The sequence below is a fragment of the Telmatherina bonti genome, assembly GCF_933228915.1.
Source record: "Telmatherina bonti genome assembly, chromosome: 5".
Classification (NCBI taxonomy): domain Eukaryota; kingdom Metazoa; phylum Chordata; class Actinopteri; order Atheriniformes; family Telmatherinidae; genus Telmatherina; species Telmatherina bonti.
In genome coordinates, this window is record NC_136623.1 from 42,602,313 (window position 1) to 42,623,586 (window position 21,274).

Genomic DNA, 21,274 nt, shown 5'->3' on the forward strand with positions numbered 1-21,274 from the left:
GGAGGGATGGATGGGGAGGATGGAGGGAGGATGGAGGGAGGATGGAGGGATGGAGGGAGGATGGAGGGAGGGATGGAGGGAGGATGGATGGAGGGATGGAGGGAGGATGGAGGGAGGATGGAGGGAGGATGGATGGGGGGATGGAGGGAGGATGGAGGGAGGATGGAGGGAGGATGGGATGGAGGGAGGGAGGAGGAGGGAGGGAGGGATGGAGGGAGGATGGATGGAGGGATGGAGGGAGGGATGGATGGAGGGAGGATGGAGGGAGGGATGGATGGAGGGATGGATGGAGGGATGGAGGGAGGGATGGACGGAGGGAGGAGGGAGGGAGGAGGGAGGGAGGAGGGAGGGAGGGATGATGGATGGAGGGATGGATGGAGGGATGGAGGGAGGGATGATGGATGGAGGGATGGAGGGAGGGAGGAGGGAGGGAGGAGGGAGGGATGATGGAGGGAGGAGGGAGGGAGGATGGAGGGATGGAGGGATGGATGGAGGGATGATGGATGGAGGGATGGAGGGAGGATGGAGGGATGATGGAGGGAGGATGGAGGGTGGGAGGGAGGGATGGAGGGAGGAGGGAGGGATGATGGAGGGAGGAGGGAGGATGGAGGGAGGGAGGGAGGGATGATGGATGGAGGATGGAGGGAGGAGGGATGGATGGAGGGATGATGGATGGAGGGATGGAGGGATGATGAAGGGAGGATGGAGGGATGGAGGGAGGATGGAGGGGAGGGATGGAGGGATGGATGGAGGGATGGAGGGATGGAGGGATGATGGAGGGAGGATGGAGGGAGGGAGGATGGAGGGAGGGATGGAGGGAGGGAGGGAGGGAGGATGGAGGGAGGAGGGAGGGAGGATGGAGGGAGGAGGATGGAGGGAGGGATGATGGATGGAGGGATGGATGGAGGGATGGAGGGATGATGGAGGGAGGATGGAGGGAGGGAGGGAGGGAGGATGGAGGGAGGATGGAGGGAGGGAGGATGGAGGGAGGGATGATGGATGGAGGGATGGAGGGAGGATGGAGGGATGGAGGGATGGATGGAGGAATGGAGGGATGATGGAGGGAGGATGGAGGGAGGGATGGAGGGAGGATGGAGGGATGATGGATGGAGGGATGGATGGAGGGATGGAGGGAGGATGGAGGGAGGGAGGGATGGAGGGAGGGAGGGAGGGAGGGATGGAGGGAGGGATGGTTGGAGGGAGGGAGGATGGAGGGTGGGAGGGAGGGATGGAGGGAGGAGGGATGATGGGAGGGAGGGATGATGGATGGAGGGAGGAGGGAAGGATGGAGGGAGGAGGGGGGATGGAGGGAGGGAGGGAGGGATGGAGGGAGGAGGGAGGGATGATGGAGGGAGGGAGGGATGATGGATGGAGGGATGGAGGGAGGGAGGAGGGAGGGGATGATGGAGGAGGGAGGGATGATGGATGGAGGGAGGGAGGAGGGAGGGATGATGGAGGGAGGGAGGGATGATGGATGGAGGGATGGAGGGAGGAGGAGGGAGGGATGATGGAGGGAGGGAGGGATGATGGATGGAGGATGGAGGGAGGGAGGAGGGAGGGAGGATGGAGGGAGGAGGGAGGGATGATGGAGGGAGGGAGGGAGGAGGGAGGGATGATGGAGGGAGGGAGGGATGATGGATGGAGGGATGGAGGGAGGGAGGATGGAGGGATGATGGATGGAGGGATGGAGGGATGATGGAGGGATGGAGGGATGGAGGGATGATGGATGGAGGGATGGATGGAGGAAGGGAGGATGGAGGGAGGATGGAGGGAGGGATGGAGGGAGGATGGAGGGAGGGAGGATGGAGGGAGGGATGGATGGAGGGAGGATGGAGGGAGGGAGGATGGAGGGAGGGAGGATGGAGGGAGGGATGGAGGGAGGGAGGGAGGATGGAGGGAGGATGGAGGGAGGGAGGGAGGGAAGATGGAGGGAGGGATGATGGATGGAGGATGGAGGGAGGGAGGATGGAGGGAGGGAGGATGGAGGGAGGATGGAGGGAGGGATGGAGGGAGGATGGAGGGAGGGATGGATGGAGGGAGGGAGGGAGGGAGGGAGGATGGAGGGAGGGAGGAGGGAGGGAGGATGGAGGGAGGAGGGGGGATGGAGGGATGGAGGGAGGAGGGAGGGATGATGGAGGGAGGAGGGGGGATGGAGGGAGGGAGGGAGGGATGGAGGGAGGAGGGAGGGATGATGGATGGAGGGATGGAGGGAGGGAGGAGGGAGGGAGGAGGGAGGGATGATGGAGGGAGGAGGGAGGGAGGGAGGGAGGATGGAGGGATGGATGGAGGGATGGAGGGATGATGGATGGAGGGATGGAGGGATGATGGAGGGAGGGATGGAGGGATGGATGGAGGGATGGAGGGATGATGGATGGAGGGATGGATGGATGATGGATGGAGGGATGGAGGGATGATGGAGGGATGATGGAGGGAGGATGGAGGGATGGATGGAGGGATGGAGGGATGGATGGAGGGATGGAGGGATGATGGAGGGAGGATGGAGGGATGGATGGAGGGATGGAGGGATGGATGGAGGGATGGAGGGAGGATGGAGGGATGGATGGAGGGAGGGATGGATGGAGGGATGGAGGGAGGATGGATGGGGGGATGGAGGGAGGATGGAGGGAGGATGGAGGGATGGATGGAGGGAGGATGGAGGGAGGATGGAGGGAGGGATGGAGGGAGGATGGAGGGAGGGATGGAGGGAGGAGGGATGGAGGGATGATGGAGGGAGGATGGAGGGAGGGAGGGAGGGATGGAGGGAGGATGGAGGGATGGATGGAGGAGGACGGAGGGATGGAGGGAGGATGGAGGGATGGAGGGAGGATGGAGGGAGGGATGGAGGGAGGATGATGGAGGGATGGATGGAGGGATGGAGGGATGATGGAGGGAGGATGGAGGGATGGAGGGAGGATGGAGGGAGGGATGGAGGGAGGATGATGGAGGGATGGATGGAGGGATGGAGGGATGATGGAGGGAGGATGGAGGGATGGAGGGATGGATGGAGGATGGAGGGAGGATGGAGGGATGATGGATGGAGGGATGGATGGAGGGAGGGGAGGATGGAGGGAGGATGGAGGGATGATGGATGGAGGATGGAGGGAGGGAGGAGGGAGGGAGGATGGAGGGAGGGAGGGAGGGAGGGAGGATGGAGGGAGGAGGGAGGATGGATGGAGGGATGGAGGGATGATGGAGGGAGGATGGAGGGTGGATGGATGGAGGGATGGTGGAGGGGATGAGGGATGATGGAGGGAGGATGGAGGGAGGATGGAGGGATGATGGAGGGAGGGAGGGAGGGATGATGGATGGAGGGATGGAGGGAGGGAGGAGGGAGGGAGGATGGAGGGAGGGATGGAGGGAGGGAGGGAGGGAGGATGGAGGGAGGAGGGAGGGAGGATGGAGGGAGGGAGGATGGAGGGAGGGATGATGGATGGAGGGATGGAGGGAGGAGATGGAGGGAGGGAGGGAGGGAGGATGGAGGGAGGAGGGAGGGAGGATGGAGGGAGGGAGGATGGAGGGAGGGATGATGGATGGAGGGATGGAGGGAGGATGGAGGGATGGAGGGAGGATGGAGGGATGGAGGGATGATGGATGGAGGGATGGATGGAGGGAGGAGGGAGGGAGGATGGAGGGAGGGATGATGGAGGGAGGGAGGGATGGAGGATGGAGGGAGGGATGATGGAGGGAGGAGGGGGATGGATGGAGGGAGGGAGGGAGGGATGGAGGAGGGAGGGATGATGGAGGGAGGATGGAGGGAGGGAGGGAGGAGGGAGGGAGGAGGGAGGGATGATGGAGGGAGGAGGGAGGGAGGGAGGGAGGGAGGGAGGATGGAGGGAGGGAGGGATGATGGATGGAGGGGATGGAGGGAGGGAGGAGGGAGGGGGAGGGAGGGAGGATGGAGGGAGGAGGGAGGGAGGGAGGATGGAGGGAGGAGGGAGGATGGAGGGATGGAGGAGGATGGAGGGAGGATGGAGGGATGATGGATGGAGGGATGGATGGAGGGATGGAGGGATGGATGGAGGGAGGATGGAGGGATGATGGATGGAGGGGATGGATGGAGGGATGGAGGGATGATGGATGGAGGGATGGATGGAGGGAGGATGGAGGGAGGATGGAGGGATGATGGAGGGAGGGAGGATGGAGGGAGGATGGAGGGAGGATGGATGGAGGGAGGATGGAGGGAGGATGGAGGGAGGATGGATGGGGGGATGGAGGGAGGATGGAGGGAGGATGGAGGGATGGATGGAGGGAGGATGGAGGGAGGATGGAGGGAGGATGGAGGGATGGAGGGAGGATGGAGGGAGGATGGAGGGAGGATGGATGGAGGGATGGAGGGAGGATGGAGGGAGGATGGAGGGAGGATGGATGGGGGGGATGGAGGGAGGATGGAGGGAGGATGGAGGGATGGATGGAGGGAGGATGGAGGGAGGATGGAGGGAGGGATGGAGGGAGGAGGGAGGGAGGGATGGAGGGAGGGATGGAGGGAGGGATGGAGGGAGGATGGAGGGATGATGGATGGAGGGATGGATGGAGGGATGGAGGGATGATGGATGGAGGATGGAGGGATGGATGGAGGGAGGATGGAGGGAGGATGGAGGGAGGGATGGAGGGAGGAGGGAGGGAGGGATGGAGGGAGGGATGGAGGGAGGGATGGATGGAGGGATGGAGGGAGGATGGATGGAGGGATGGAGGGAGGATGGATGGGGGGATGGAGGGAGGATGGAGGGAGGATGGAGGGATGGATGGAGGGAGGATGGAGGGAGGATGGAGGGAGGGATGGAGGGAGGATGGAGGGAGGGATGGAGGGAGGAGGGAGGGAGGGATGGAGGGAGGGATGGATGGAGGGATGGAGGGAGGGAGGATGGAGGGAGGGATGGATGGAGGGATGGATGGAGGGAGGGATGGAGGGAGGATGGAGGGAGGATGGAGGGAGGATGGATCCATCTATCTCAGCATGGTATTCAGGTGTGGGATTTAAACCTGTGACTGTGTCAGCGGACGTTACTGGTACATTGATGGTTTCTTATACTGGTTCCTTCCCAGTAGAGTGTGTCATGTGGGCGCGTGCAGGCGCGTGCAGGCGTGAAGTGAAGTGCGCAGAGAGAGAGAGTGGGGGAAGTTGGGTGCGAGGTGGAAGTGAAACTATGTCAGTCAGCAGTCATGGAGAAGTTTAAGACGGTTCTGAACGTGGCTAACAAGCAGGGCAGCTTTGGGTTCGGGGTGGTGGCCCTGCTGACCGCTGGGGGGGAGCAGATCTTCTCCTCGGTGGCCTTCAGGTGTCCCTGCAACCAGCTGAACTTCCTCTACGGCCTGGTGTTCCTGCTCGTGCCGGCGCTGGCACTGCTGCTGCTGGGGATCATCCTGAGTAAGAGGACGTGGAAGCTGGTCACGGGTCTGTGTCGCCGCAGGAGCAAGAAGACCCTGGTGTCCGCCTGCAATGCGCTGTTCTACATCTGCGCCACCGCGCTGGTTGCGCCCACCAGCTGGATCGCTGTGGCGCTACTTGGCGGGAACTACTATGAGTGCGCAATGACCGGCGCCAACGTCAGCGCGTACAGCCTGCACGTGTGCCAGGGGAAGATGTCCAGGGAGCAGTGTGAGCAGGAGATGTTCCGCTTACCCTGCGAGAGAGGCGCAGAGCAGAGCGGGAAAGAAGAGGTCCTGCGCACAATCAGGGCGCATTCTCAGGTAGGAAGCGCTCTGCTGTGCGCCATGGCGCCTCTTTCCCTTCAACTTCAGCTCATTTCATTCCTCCACCCTGAACACAGTTTCTGACACAGAAACTTGGTTTTACTACGTCATCTCTCTGCGGGGGAGAAGTTTCCACTGAGTTCCCGGATGTTGCTTTCCTGAACCTGAAGCTCGAGAATCAAAAATCACTTCCTGTTTGAAACAAGCAGAGAGCTGGTCTCCATGGTGCTGCAGGCATGTTAACACGGAAAGAAGCTTTGCAGGAGTGAAGACCACCTCCAGCTGCCCGGTCTGCGAGTCACCAGACCAGAACCAGAACTCTGATGGAGATCCAGCTCCTGTAGAAAGATTTCAGGGTTTAATATGAACAGCAGGATGTTTACTGGTTACCACAGCTCCACAGTCTGTAAGCAGCAGGCCATGTTTGGCTCCCAGTAGAAGATAACCATCACATCAGATGAAGGCATGCTGCTGTGATGATGCAGGATGTGCTTCAGCGTGGTCCTGCTGGAAGCTGCAGATGTCGGAACCAGCTTTGGTCCAGAGAAGACGGCGTCTTTCTGGATCCTCTTCACATATGATGGAGCTTTAACCTGCATGAACTGGGTTCACACTGGTTCCTGGAAGCTTCCTGAGTCCATGCACTGGTTTCCAGTAGACAATCATTGTTTTAATGCACCAGCATCCAGCCTTGTCGCGTGCATACAGAGATTCCTTCTGATTCTCTGTAGCGGAGGACCTTCACAGTCTGAGGAACATTTTTCTGGACTTTTAGATCCAGTTTGTCTCAGACTGGTGAAGCTCCCTCCTTCCATCTGACAGACTCTCAAATGCTCCTTTTACACCCAGTATGTTACCGGCCTGCTCCCAGTTAAACCAGTTAACCCTGTCATGTTACTGTTTATCTTTTGCTGGGAAGAAAAGATGACTTTTGGATTTTCTTTTGGAGGTGAGAATTAAATCTCAGGTGGAAAGTCCAGAACATCATGCTGTGTAAACTGGTGTGACTGGTTATTGTGGGGGTTGGATGACCTGTGTGTCCGACCCTCCACAGCGCTGACGGTGGAAGATGGAGGCAGGCCTGCTAGCTGAGAACTGATGAAAAAGTTGTTGTGTTTGTGATGACCACAGATTCTGGGCTGGTTCCTCATCGCCGCCATCATGCTGTCCAACCTGCTGCTGATCTGCGTGGCTCGCTGCGCGTCGCCCATCAGCTACCAGCAGCTGAGGTTCTGGAGGGTCTACACCGAGGAGGAGAACGACCTGATGGACTCGTACACCAGCAAACACGCCAAGCAGCTGGCTGAGAGGAACCTGGAGAGCTTCTTTAAACAGACGCCGCCTGAAGACGTCGTCATCCCGTCCAGCAAGGACTGGGAGAAGATCTCTGCACTCTACAGGTTCAGAACCAAAGACCAGTACTACAGCACCCTGCACCAGCATGTGGAACGGGACCAGGAGGCCGGCGGGGGGGTCCCGCTGAATTTGGTCCGGTCTGCTGGGTCTACTGGGTCTGCTGAAGCCCCGGCTGTTTTGAACTTTGTGGACGGCGGCTTGATGTCACCGCAGGGACAGTGACGGTCTGGAGTCATGGAGGGTTGTGGCTGACATGTCAGATGATCTGCAGCAGGTGGTCTGAACATGTGAATAACACGTGTAAAACTACATGTGATTTTTTCATTAAAGTTACTGAACCACATGTTTTCAGTTTCTTACTGATTTCCCTCCTCCACCGGGCACCTCCGCCCAGGTGGAGTCAGACCTGAGACAGTAAACACACCTGCAGACAAAGTGTGTTTACAAACATCATGTAGTAATGCAGGTAGATAGCAGGTGGGCGGGACTTAATGCATCATGGGAAATCTGCCAGAAGTCGGGTCTGCAGCATAGACGGTCTGTGAGAGATGGGTGGAGCCTATGTGGAAGTGCATAAACCTGAAGGTCCCTCTTCGTCCACTAGGGCCTGCAAAACAGAGCAAATCCACAAACTCCCATGCTAAAAAGACCAACTTCACAGCAGGAGTAAACATGTTTACAGCAGTAATAAACACATTTACAGCAGTAATAAACACATTTACAGCAGTAATAAACATGTTTACAGCAGGAATAAACACGTTTACAGCTGAAATAAACATGTTTACAGCAGGAATAACACATTTACAGCAGTAATAAACACATTTACAGCAGTAATAAACATGTTTACAGCAGGAATAAACACGTTTACAGCTGAAATAAACATGTTTACAGCAGGAAAAAACACATTTACAGCAGAAATAAACATGTTTACAGCAGGAATAAATATGTTTACAACAGGAATAAACATGTTTACAGTAGAAATAAACATGTTTACATATAGAGTAAACATGTATACAGCAGAAATAAACATGATTACAGCATAAATAAACATGTTGAAACCAGAAATTTACAGCAGGCATAAATATGTTTACAGCCTTGTTCAAAAATCCATTTTAGGTTTAATAGGTCAGGTTTACCTTCATGACAACTCTTGCGGGAGAGTGAATTTTTTCTTTAAAAGTAATTTAATCTCGAGTTCGGCATATTTAGGGGCGTGTCCTTTTGATTGACAGGTATCCGCTATCCCACTTTAAGTCAGAAGAATGTAGAACAACCACAGTTTTTAGCCGGTTAACAACGTGACTTAGCTTTAGCCCGCTTACCTCTGGTAGCTGGTTAGCTCCTGTTATCTCCAGGTTAGCTCGGTTAGCTCTTAGCTACAGAAAGCTGGGAGTTCGCTCGATGTCAATCATCCACCATGACGCTCACAGCCCCCCTCTCAGCTCCACCTCTTTGCCCATATTTGTATTTTCCGGGTGAGACGACGCACATGCCCCTGCCAAGATGGTGATGGTAGGAACCGCCCACCGAGCTTCAATTCAGCTCTTCAGAAACCTACGGGTGACGTCATGGACACTCCGCCCATTTTTTACATGCGGTCCGTGGTCTGCAGAGTCTCTGGGTCAGCTCCTTTTCCATCAACTGGGTCTGGGTGACAAATGGAGCGGACCCACTTCTGTTCAATATAACTTTTTTTTTTATATAAAAGTCCATTTATGTCCAGTTCAGTGCAATCTGTAGCTCACTGGGTCCAGTAAAGACTGGTCCAGTTCTCCACCCTGAACGCAGCACGGGGACGCTGGTGGAACCTGAACGCAGCACGGTGTAAACAGAGCCAACATTAAGCCTGTGTGAGTTTCAGCTTCTTGTCTCTCTGTGGGGTTTGGGGTTTCCCACTTCCTCTTGTAAGAGCTGGAAATATAATTTATTGACATGAGGTTATTTCCTCAGAGCAAGACGATGAAGCTGTTAATGGTCTGCGCTGGTTGTAAAACTAGATCACGAACTGGTGTTTCCTGTGGGACTGGAATGGATGAGCACGTCCCCCGACAGACCGCCATGTCCAACGTGTCCTGCCACGTTTGTGTGGAGACAAAGAAGCAGAACATGAGAAGTGCTTCTGGACGGAGGATCTGAGCCTTTCAGCTGGAAGTTTTTATTTGACGGCATGCCGGCGCGTCTCATTGGCTGAAAGAGGAGCCTGGGGAAAAGCAGCAGGGAGGGGCTGAGAGCCTTCCCAGGGAGGGGCTCCCAGGAGTTTGTTGGGACTCGCAGCAGAATCAGACAACATGGACAGCTACCAGACGATTGTGAGGTTCTTGGTGAACCAGAAATCCACCATTGGTTACAGCGCAATGGCTCTGCTGACCATCGGAGGGGAGAGGATCTTCACCATGTTCTCCTTTCAGTGTCCATGCAACCACGAGCAGAACTTTGCTTACGGACTGACGTTCCTGCTGGGACCGGCTGCCGTCCTCCTGGTCGCTAGCCTGTTCCTGAGCGCGGGTCTGTGGAGGCTGTACACCGGCTGCTGTTTAAACCCCATCAAGCTTTGTCCTCGAGGGAACTGCTGCGGCTGCTTCAGGGCGCTACTCGCCATCGTCTGCGGGGCCTGCGTGGCCCCTGTGATGTGGCTCTCCGTGGCCCTGCTCAACGGGACCTTCTACGAGTGCGCCATCAGCGGCGTGGACGACGGCATGGTGGCGGGTTCCTTCTGTAAAAACAGAACCGCTGCGTGTCGGGAGGAGCTGGCCCGGGTTCCCTGTGAGCGGTCCAAACTGTCCAGAGACGAGAGGATGGAGCTGCTGCTGATGTTCAGAGCTCAGTCCCAGGCAAGGACACACACACACACACACACACACACACCATAAACATACGAACAGAAACACACACAGGTGTAGTTCAGACGGTCCAGCAGTGCAGAGCCGATGATTGTTCAGGTTGTGCGTGCGTGTGTGTGCGTGTGTGTGTGTGCGTGCGTGCGTGTGTGTGTGCGTGTGTGTGTGCAGGGACTTTTAACCAGTAGACACACATGTAATCGATGTGAGTAAAGTGCTTTCTGAGTGGCTGTGTGTATGGAATGGGGGGGGGGGGGGGGGGGGGGATGGGAGACCACCTGACCAGCTGCTCTGATTGGACCTGCAGATCCTGGGATGGAGCATCGTCATGGTGACCGCCCTCGCCGCCCTCCTCAGCAGCTGCTGCAGACGCTGCCGCTCCAGCGTCAGCTACCTGCAGCTCACCTTCTGGCAACGCTACACGGAGAAGGAGAGGGAGCGCTTCGACGCCTTGGCGGTGGATTACGCCACCAAGCTGGCCGAGAGGAACCTGAAGAGCTTCTTTGAGAACCGAGAACCTGATCCGTTCCCTCTGCCCGGCCACCGGGCGTGGGAAGAGGTCTCGGAGTACTACACGTTCTCCAGGAGCGAGCAGTGTTACAGCATCCTGCAGCGCTACGTGGAGCGGTCCGACAGAGACTTCAGTCCAGAGAAGATGCTGGTCCTGGATGTGGAGTCTGGACTGGAAATGGCTTAAGGTCAGAGGGAGCAGGTCTCCTTCTGGGCTCCCACTAATCGTCTACTGAGAGTCCACCTACCCGTCCAACTGCACTGTTCTGGACAAAGTAAAAGAGTTAGAATTCCTCTGCTGGGTCCCTCATGCTTTCCTGGATCCTGCAGCCGGACCCTGGACCCTGGATCCTGCAGCTGGACCCTGGACCCTGGATCCTGAAGCCGGACCCTGGACCCTGGATCCTGAAGCCGGACCCTGGATCCTGCAGCCGGACCCTGGATCCTGCAGCCGGATCCTGGATCCTGCAGCCGGACCCTGGATCCTGCAGCCGGACCCTGGATCCTGCAGCCGGACCCAGGATCCTGCAGCTGGACCCTGGATCCTGCAGCCGGACCCTGGATCCTGGATCCTGCAGCCGGATCCTGGATCCTGCAGCCGGACCCTGGATCCTGCAGCCTGATCCTGGATCCTGCAGCTGGACCCTGGATCCTGCAGCCTGATCCTGGATCCTGCAGCCGGACCCTGGATCCTGCAGCCGGACCCTGGATCCTGCAGCCGGACCCTGGATCCTGCAGCCGGACCCTGGACCCTGGATCCTGCAGCCGGACCCTGGACCCTGGATCCTGGATCCTGCAGCCGGACCCTGGATCCTGCAGCCGGACCCTGGACCCTGGATCCTGCAGCCGGACCCTGGATCCTGGATCCTGCAGCCGGACCCTGGATCCTGCAGCCGGACCCTGGATCCTGCAGTCGGACCCTGGATCCTGCAGCCGGACCCTGGATCCTGGATCCTGCAGTCGGACCCTGGATCCTGCAGCCGGACCCTGGATCCTGGATCCTGCAGCCGGACCCTGGATCCTGGATCCTGCAGTCGGACCCTGGATCCTGCAGCCGGACCCTGGATCCTGGATCCTGCAGTCGGACCCTGGATCCTGCAGCCGGACCCTGGATCCTGGATCCTGCAGTCGGACCCTGGATCCTGCATGGATTACTTTGTTTTCTCGGCAGGAAAAGATTTAACTGATGTTTGTCCTAAATAAAGTTTCTGCATCTCAGAATGGATCTTTCTGCTCCATCAACACACACACACACACACACACACACACACACACACACACACACACACCATGACTCCACCTGATGATGACATCATGATGACAAATCTGAAACATGAAACAAACTTTATTTAAATTGTACAAACAAAACCTGAAATTTATTTAATCTTTGTGTTTGAAGATCTTCTTCTGTGGTTTCTGCCTCTAACAGGAAACAAGTCCAGGTTTTCAGGACAAAGTCCGGCAGGTTTTCAGGACAAAGTCCGGCAGGTTTTCAGGACAAAGTCCGGCAGGTTTTCAGGACAAAGTCTGGCAGGTTTTCATGATGTCCAGAAACCTGGAAGAAGTCCAGGTAAAGATTTCCACCCAACCTCCCGCTGTGCCACCAGAAACAACCGGTTTCTCACTGGTTTGATCCCATAACAACAAGCATGGATAAAGGACAGAGTGTGTTTCAGGTGAAGGATCCAGAATGTGTTTCCGTCAGTCAGAACCGGGCCGGTCCGGTCTTCCTCCAGGGTCTGGACCGGCCTCCTCTCCGTCACTGTCTCTGTCCCAGTCCTTCATGCTGGCTCCCATCATGAAGTCGTCTCTGAGGACGCTCCAGGACGGCTGGTCCTCGGCTGCAGCAACCTGCACGCACACACACACACACACACACGGGACGGTCCTTTTCCAGAACTCTGATGTCTGAAGAAGTGAACGGAGAGGAGACTCACAGCGTGGTCCCGCGTCCTGCCGGCAGCCCGGTCCTCCTTCCGCAGGACCGAGACGAAGTCCTTTTTAGAAAACGACGACAGGATCTTCGCCTTCTTCCTCTCAGAGCTGCCGGCGTCCTTCACCGCCGCGTCCACGCTCTGCTGGTGTTTCCTCACCGCGTTGAAGAGCTGGACCACGCCCCTGAACGCACCACACCGCATCAGAACCAGGCCCCTGAACGCACCACACCGCATCAGAACCAGGCCCCTGAACGCACCACACCGCATCAGAACCAGGCCCCTGAACGCACCGCACCACACCGCATCGCATCAGAACCAGGCCCCTGAACGCACCGCACCACACCGCATCGCATCAGAACCAGGCCCCTGAACGCACCACACCGCATCAGAACCAGGCCCCTGAACGCACCGCACCACACCGCATCGCATCAGAACCAGGCCCCTGAACGCACCGCACCACACCGCATCGCATCAGAACCAGGCCCCTGAACGCACCACACCGCATCAGAACCAGGCCCCTGAACGCACCACACCGCATCAGAACCAGGCCCCTGAACGCACCACACCGCATCAGAACCAGGCCCCTGAACGCATCACACCGCATCAGAACCAGGCCCCTGAACGCATCACACCGCATCAGAACCAGGCCCCTGAACGCACCACACCGCATCAGAACCACGCCCCTGAACGCACCACACCGCATCAGAACCACGCCCCTGAACGCACCACACCGCATCAGAACCACGCCCCTGAACGCACCACACCGCATCAGAACCAGGCCCCTGAACGCACCACACCGCATCAGAACCAGGCCCCTGAACGCACCACACCGCATCAGAACCAGGCCCCTGAACGCACCACACCGCATCAGAACCAGGCCCCTGAACGCACCGCACCGCATCAGAACCAGGCCCCTGAACGCACCGCACCACACCGCATCAGAACCAGGCCCCTGAACGCACCGCACCGCATCAGAACCAGGCCCCTGAACGCACCGCACCGCATCAGAACCAGGCCCCTGAACGCACCGCACCGCATCAGAACCAGGCCCCTGAACGCACCGCACCGCATCAGAACCAGGCCCCTGAACGCACCGCACCGCATCAGAACCAGGCCCCTGAACGCACCGCACCGCATCAGAACCAGGCCCCTGAACGCACCGCACCGCATCAGAACCAGGCCCCTGAACGCACCGCACCGCATCAGAACCAGGCCCCTGAACGCACCGCACCGCATCAGAACCAGGCCCCTGAACGCACCGCACCGCATCAGAACCAGGCCCCTGAACGCACCGCACCGCATCAGAACCAGGCCCCTGAACGCACCGCACCGCATCAGAACCAGGCCCCTGAACGCACCACACCGCATCAGAACCAGGCCCCTGAACGCACCACACCGCATCAGAACCAGGCCCCTGAACGCACCACACCGCATCAGAACCAGGCCCCTGAACGCACCGCACCGCATCAGAACCAGGCCCCTGAACGCACCGCACCGCATCAGAACCAGGCCCCTGAACGCACCGCACCGCATCAGAACCAGGCCCCTGAACGCACCGCACCGCATCAGAACCAGGCCCCTGAACGCACCGCACCGCATCAGAACCAGGCCCCTGAACGCACCGCACCGCATCAGAACCAGGCCCCTGAACGCACCGCACCGCATCAGAACCACGCCCCTGAACGCACCGCACCGCATCAGAACCACGCCCCTGAACGCACCGCACCACACCGCATCAGAACCACGCCCCTGAACGCACCACACCGCATCAGAACCACGCCCCTGAACGCACCACACCGCATCAGAACCACGCCCCTGAACGCACCACACCGCATCAGAACCAGGCCCCTGAACATCAGAACCAGGCCCCTGAACGCACCACACCGCATCAGAACCAGGCCCCTGAACGCATCACACCGCATCAGAACCAGGCCCCTGAACGCATCACACCGCATCAGAACCAGGCCCCTGAACGCACCGCACCACACCGCATCAGAACCAGGCCCCTGAACGCACCGCACCACACCGCATCAGAACCAGGCCCCTGAACGCACCACACCGCATCAGAACCAGGCCCCTGAACGCACCACACCACACTGCATCAGAACCAGGCTCCTGAACGCACCACACCGCGTCAGAACCAGGCTCCTGAACGCACCACAGCGGAAATGAAGGAAACCTACCTGGTAGCGATCCTCTGAAGAGCCTTTTCAGTGTCCCGATCTTTGCTGACGTCGGGTTTTTCTCTGAACATCATCTCCCACCTTCGCTTTTCGTCCACCTGTTGGACACAAACACACCGTCACACAGAGGACAGAGGTCCCACCGATCCCCCTGTGCAGGAGGAACATGTAGCGTAGCAATATTCTGAGAACTTTGTGACTCATGACAAGGAAAACTTGGACTTCATGTATTCCGACAAGTACTCCCGTCTTTCCCGGGATGACTCTGGAACATGTCTACTTTGTTGTTCTGAAAGGTGTAAGCGAGGGAACACAGCACAGGAGTGGATTAACTCTCCATAAATTTCTTTCCAACTCATCAGAAGCAGAAGTCAGTGTAGGTAAGTCTGCATGTTCTCTTTAGAAATAAACTCTTATCATTTGTCCATTGGAAAAATGGTTCTTGAAAAGTTCATACATCTTAAGAAATTAAGTGTAAAAATGTGATAATGTTATATAAAATAACCTGACCTGTAATAACCTGACCTGTAATAACCTGAAATAACCTGACCTGTAATAACCTGTAGTAACATGACCTGTAATAACCGGTAATAACCTGACCTGTAATAACCTGTAATAACCCGTAATAAACTGAACTGTAATAACCTGACCTGTAATAACCTGTAATAACCTGACCAGTAATAACCTGTAATAACCTGACCCGTGATAACCTGACCTGTAATAACATGTCATAACCTGACCTGTAATAACCTGTAATAACCTGTCCGGTATAAACCTGACCTGTAATAACATGTCATAAACTGACCTGTGAAAACCTGACCTGTAATAACCTGACCTGTAATAACCTGTCATAACCTGACCTGTGAAAACCTGACCTGTAATAACCTGACCTGTAATAACCTGTCATAACCTGACCTGTAATAACCTGAAATAACCTGACCTGTAATAACCTGTAGTAACATGACCTGTAATAACCGGTAATAACCTGACCTGTAATAAACTGACCTGTAATAACCTGTAATAACCCGTAATAAACTGAACTGTAATAACCTGACCTGTAATAACCTGTAATAACCTGACCAGTAATAACCTGTAATAACCTGACCCGTGATAACCTGACCTGTAATAACATGTCATAACCTGACCTGTAATAACCTGTAATAACCTGTCCGGTATAAACCTGACCTGTAATAACATGTCATAAACTGACCTGTGAAAACCTGACCTGTAATAACCTGACCTGTAATAACCTGTCATAACCTGACCTGTGAAAACCTGACCTGTAATAACCTGACCTGTAATAACCTGTCATAACCTGACCTGTAATAACCTGTATCACCTGACCTGTAATAACCTGTAATAACCTGAACTGTAATAACCTGACCCCTAAAAACCTGAACTGTGATAACCTGTAATAAATGTAATAACCTGACCTGTAATAACCTCACCTGTAATAACCTGACCTGTAATAACCTGTAATACCCTGAACTTTAATAACCTGTAGTAACATGACCTGTAATAACCTGTAATAACCTGACCCGTGATAACCTGACCTGTAATAACATGTCATAACCTGACCTGTAATAACCTGTAATAACCTGTCCGGTATAAACCTGACCTGTAATAACATGTCATAACCTGACATGTAATAACCTGACCTGTAATAACCTGAACTGTAATAACCTGACCTGTAAAAACCTGACCTGTAATAACCTGTATCAACTGACGTGTAATAACCTGTCATACCCTGACCTGTAATAACCTGACCCCTAAAAACCTGAACTGTGATAACCTGTAATAAATGTAATAACCTGACCTGTAATAACCTGTAATAACCTGACCTGTAATAACCTGTAATAACCTGAACTTTAATAACCTGTAGTAACATGACCTGTAATAAGCGATATTAACCTGTATCACCTGACCTGTAATAACCTGACCTGTAAAAACCTGACCTGTAATAACCAGACTTGTAATAACCTGACCTGTAATAACCTGACCCCTAAAAACCTGAACTGTAATAACCTGTAATAAATGTAATAACTTGACCTGTAACAGCCTGTAATAACCTGTAATAACCTGACCTATAATATCCTTTCATAACCTGACCTGTAATAACCTGTAATAACCTGACCTGTAATAACCTATAATAACCGGACCTATAATCACCTGTAATAACCTGCTCTGTAATAACCCGACCTGTAATAACCTATGATAACCTGACCAGTAATAACCTGTAGTAACCTGACCTGTAATAACCTGGATTGTAATAACCTGACCTGTAAAAACCTGACCTGTAATAACCTGTATCAACTGACGTGTAATAACCTGTAATAACCTGACCTGTAATAACCTGTAGTAACATGACCTGTAATAACTGGTAATAACCTGACCTGTAATAACCTGTGATGACCTGACCTGTAATAACCTGTAATAACCTGAACTGTAATAACCTGTAGTAACATGACCTGTAATAACCGTTAATAACCTGTAATAATCTGACCTGTAAAAACCTGGCCTGTAATAACCTGACTTGTAATAACCTGACCTGTAATAACCTGTAATAACCTGACCCGTAAAAAACTGACCTGTAATAACCTGTAATAAACATAACCTGACCTGTAATAGTCTGTAATAACCTGTAATAACCTGACCTATAATAACCTGACATAACCTGACCTGTTATAACCTGACCTGTTATAACCTGTCATAACCTGACCTGTAATAAACTGACCTGTAATAACCTGTCATAACCTGACCTGTAATAACCTGACCCGTGATAACCTGACCTGTAATAACCTGTATCAACTGACGTGTAATAACCTGTAATAACCTGACCTGTAATAACCTGTAGTAACATGACCTGTAATAACTGGTAATAACCTGACCTGTAATAACCTGTGATGACCTGACCTGTAATAACCTGTAATAACCTGAACTGTAATAACCTGTAGTAACATGACCTGTAATAACCGTTAATAACCTGTAATAATCTGACCTGTAAAAACCTGGCCTGTAATAACCTGACTTGTAATAACCTGACCTGTAATAACCTGTAATAACCTGACCCGTAAAAAACTGACCTGTAATAACCTGTAATAAACATAACCTGACCTGTAATAGTCTGTAATAACCTGTAATAACCTGACCTATAATAACCTGACATAACCTGACCTGTTATAACCTGACCTGTTATAACCTGTCATAACCTGACCTGTAATAAACTGACCTGTAATAACCTGTCATAACCTGACCTGTAATAACCTGACCCGTGATAACCTGACCTGTAATAACATGTCATAACCTGACCTGTGATAACCTGTAATAACCTGTCCGGTATAAACCTGACCTGTAATAACATGTCATAACCTGACCTGTAATAACCTGACCTGTAATAACCTGACCTGTGAAAACCTGACCTGTAATAACCTGTCATAACCTGACCTGTAATAACCTGTATCACCTGACCTGTAATAACCTGAACTGTAATAACCTGACCCGTAAAAACCTGACCTGTAATAACCTGTAATAACTTAACCTGTAATAACCTGACCTGTAATAACCTGAACTGTAATAACCTGACCTGTAAAAACCTGACCTGTAATAACCTGACCCCTAAAAACCTGAACTGTGATAACCTGTAATAAATGTAATAACCTGACCTGTAATAGCCTGTAATGACCTGTAATAACTTGACCTATGATAACCTGTCATAACCTGACCTGTAAAAACCTGACCTGTAATAACCTGACCTGTAATAACCTGACCTGTAATAACCTGACCTGTAGTAAACTGACCTGTAATAACCTGTAGTAACCCGTAATAAACAGAACTGTAATAACCGGACCTGTAATAACCTGACCTGTAATAACCCGTAATAACTTGCCCTGTAATAACCTGACCTGTAATAACCTGTAATAACCTGACCTGTAATAACATGACCTGTAATAACCTGTAGAAACAATACCTATAATAACCTGTCATAACCTGACCTGTTTTAACCTGTAATAACCTGACCTGTAATAACGTGACCTGTAATAACCTGACCTGTAATAACCAGTAGTAACATGACCTGTAATAACCGGTAATAACCTGTAATAACCTGACCTGTAATAACCTGACCTGTAAAAACCTGACCTGTAATAACCTGTATCAACTGACGTGTAATAACCTGTCATAACCTGACCTGTAATAACCTGACCCCTAAAAACCTGAACTGTGATAACCTGTAATAAATGTAATAACCTGACCTGTAATAACCTCACCTGTAATAACCTGACCTGTAATAACCTGTAATAACCTGAACTTTAATAACCTGTAGTAACATGACCTGTAATAACCTGTAAAAACCTGACCCGTGATAACCTGACCTGTAATAACCTGACCTATAATCACCTGTAATAACCTGCCCTGTAATAACCCGACCTGTAATAACCTATGATAACCTGACCAGTAATAACCTGTAGTAACCTGACCTGCAATAACCTGACTTGTAATAACCTGACCTGTAATAACCTGTAATAACCTGACCTGTAAAAACCTGTAGTAACATGACCTGTAATAACTGGTAATAACCTGACCTGTAATAACCTGTGATGACCTGACCTGTAATAACCTGTAATAACCGGAACTGTAATAACCTGTAGTAACATGACCTGTAATAACCGTTAATAACCTGTAATAACCTGACCTGTAATAACCTGTAATAATCTGACCTGTAAAAACCTGACCTGTAATAACCTGACTTGTAATAACCTGACCTGTAATAACCTGTAATAACCTGACCCGTAAAAACCTGACCTGTAATAACCTGTAATAAACATAATAACCTGACCTGTAATAGTCTGTAATAACCTGTAATAACCTGACCTATAATAACCTGACATAACCTGACCTGTTATAACCTGTCATAACCTGACTTGTAATAACCTGACCTGTAATAACCTGTAATAACCTGACCTGTAAAAACCTGTAGTAACATGACCTGTAATAACCTGTAGTAACATGACCTGTAATAACCGTTAATAACCTGTAATAACCTGACCTGTAATAACCTGTAATAATCTGACCTGTAAAAACCTGACCTGTAATAACCTGACTTGTAATAACCTGACCTGTAATAACCTGTAATAACCTGACCCGTAAAAATCTGACCTGTAATAACCTGTAATAAACATAATAACCTGACCTGTAATAGTCTGTAATAACCTGTAATAACCTGACCTATAATAACCTGACATAACCTGACCTGTTATAACCTGTCATAACCTGACCTGTAATAAACTGACCTGTAATAACCTGTCATAACCTGACCTGTAATAACCTGTAATAACCTGACCCGTGATAACCTGACCAGTAATAACAGGTCATAACCTGACCTGTATTAACCTGTAATAACCTGTCCGGTATAAACCTGACCTGTAATAACATGTCATAACCTGACCTGTAATAACCTGACCTGTAATAACCTGTAATAACCTGACCTGTAATAACCTGACCTGTAATAACCTGTCATAACCTGACCTGTAATAACCTGTATCACCTGACCTGTAATAACCTGAACTGTAATAACCTGACCCGTAAAAACCTGAACTGTGATAACCTGCAATAAATGTAATAACCTGACCTGTAATAACCTCACCTGTAATAACCTGACCTGTAATAACCTGTAATAACCTGAACTTTAATAACCTGTAGTAACATGACCTGTAATAACCTGTAATAACCTGACCCGTGATAACCTGACCTGTAATAACATGTCATAACCTGACCTGTAATAACCTGTAATAACCTGTCCGGTATAAACCTGACCTGTAATAACATGTCATAACCTGACCTGTAATAACCTGACCTGTAATAACCTGTAATAACTGACGTGTAATAACCTGTCATAACCTGACCTGTAATAACCTGACCCCTAAAAACCTGAACTGTGATAACCTGTAATAAATGTAATAACCTGACCTGTAATAACCTGTAATAACCTGACCTGTAATAACCTGTAATAACCTGAACTTTAATAACCTGTAGTAACATGACCTGTAATAAGCGATAATAACCTGTATCACCTGACCTGTAATAACCTGACCTGTAAAAACCTGACCTGTAATAACCAGACTTGTAATAACCTGACCCCTAAAAACCTGAACTGTAATAACCTGTAATAAATGTAATAACTTGACCTGTAACAGCCTGTAATAACCTGTAATAACCTGACCTATAATAACCTGTCATAACCTGACCTGTAATAACCTGTAATAACCTGACCTGTAATAACCTATAATAACCTGACCTATAATCACCTGTAATAACTTGCCCTGTAATAACCTGACCTGTAATAACCTATAATAACCTGACCTATAATCACCTGTAATAACCTGACCTGTAATAACCTGTAATAACCTGAACTTTAATAACCTGTAGTAACATGACCTGTAATAACCTGTAATAACCTGACCCGTGATAACCTGACCTGTAATAACATGTCATAACCTGACCTGTAATAACCTGTAATAACCTGTCCGGTATAAACCTGACCTGTAATAACATGTCATAACCTGACCTGTAATAACCTGACCTGTAATAACCTGTAATAACTGACGTGTAATAACCTGTCATAACCTGACCTGTAATAACCTGACACCTAAAAACCTGAACTGTGATAACCTGTAATAAATGTAATAACCTGACCTGTAATAACCTGTAATAACCTGACCTGTAATAACCTGTAATAACCTGAACTTTAATAACCTGTAGTAAC

The 21,274-nt window shown here is 51.7% G+C and overlaps 3 protein-coding genes across 4 annotated transcripts in view; 2 read left to right on the forward strand and 1 right to left on the reverse strand.

Annotated features, from left to right (window-relative positions):
• Positions 1-5,160: 5,160 nt before the first annotated feature.
• Positions 5,161-7,269, forward strand: calhm6 (calcium homeostasis modulator family member 6; the record flags this gene model as incomplete). Its single annotated transcript, XM_079241184.1, has 2 exons — positions 5,161-5,688; positions 6,823-7,269. 2 exons carry the CDS (start codon positions 5,161-5,163, stop codon positions 7,267-7,269), a joined length of 975 nt encoding a protein of 324 aa, XP_079097310.1.
• A 2,066-nt stretch (positions 7,270-9,335) lies between these two features.
• calhm5.1 (calcium homeostasis modulator family member 5, tandem duplicate 1) lies at positions 9,336-10,581 on the forward strand (the record flags this gene model as incomplete). Its single annotated transcript, XM_079240154.1, has 2 exons — positions 9,336-9,878; positions 10,192-10,581. The coding sequence occupies 2 exons, from the start codon at positions 9,336-9,338 to the stop codon at positions 10,579-10,581; spliced, it is 933 nt and encodes a 310-aa protein (XP_079096280.1).
• A 1,143-nt stretch (positions 10,582-11,724) lies between these two features.
• rrp15 (ribosomal RNA processing 15 homolog) overlaps positions 11,725-21,274 on the reverse strand; it is a 40,319-nt gene continuing 30,769 nt past the window's right edge. The window contains exons 3-5 of one of the 2 annotated variants that reach the window (XM_079239961.1): positions 14,515-14,612; positions 12,332-12,512; positions 11,725-12,245 (exon numbers count right to left, since the gene is read on the reverse strand). In XM_079239961.1, coding sequence (XP_079096087.1) covers positions 12,096-12,245; positions 12,332-12,512; positions 14,515-14,612 — 429 coding nt within the window. In that variant the 3' untranslated portion in view covers positions 11,725-12,095. Of the gene's footprint in view, positions 12,246-12,331; positions 12,546-14,514; positions 14,613-21,274 lie in introns of both variants that reach the window. The other variant, XM_079239960.1, reaches the window with a different exon arrangement.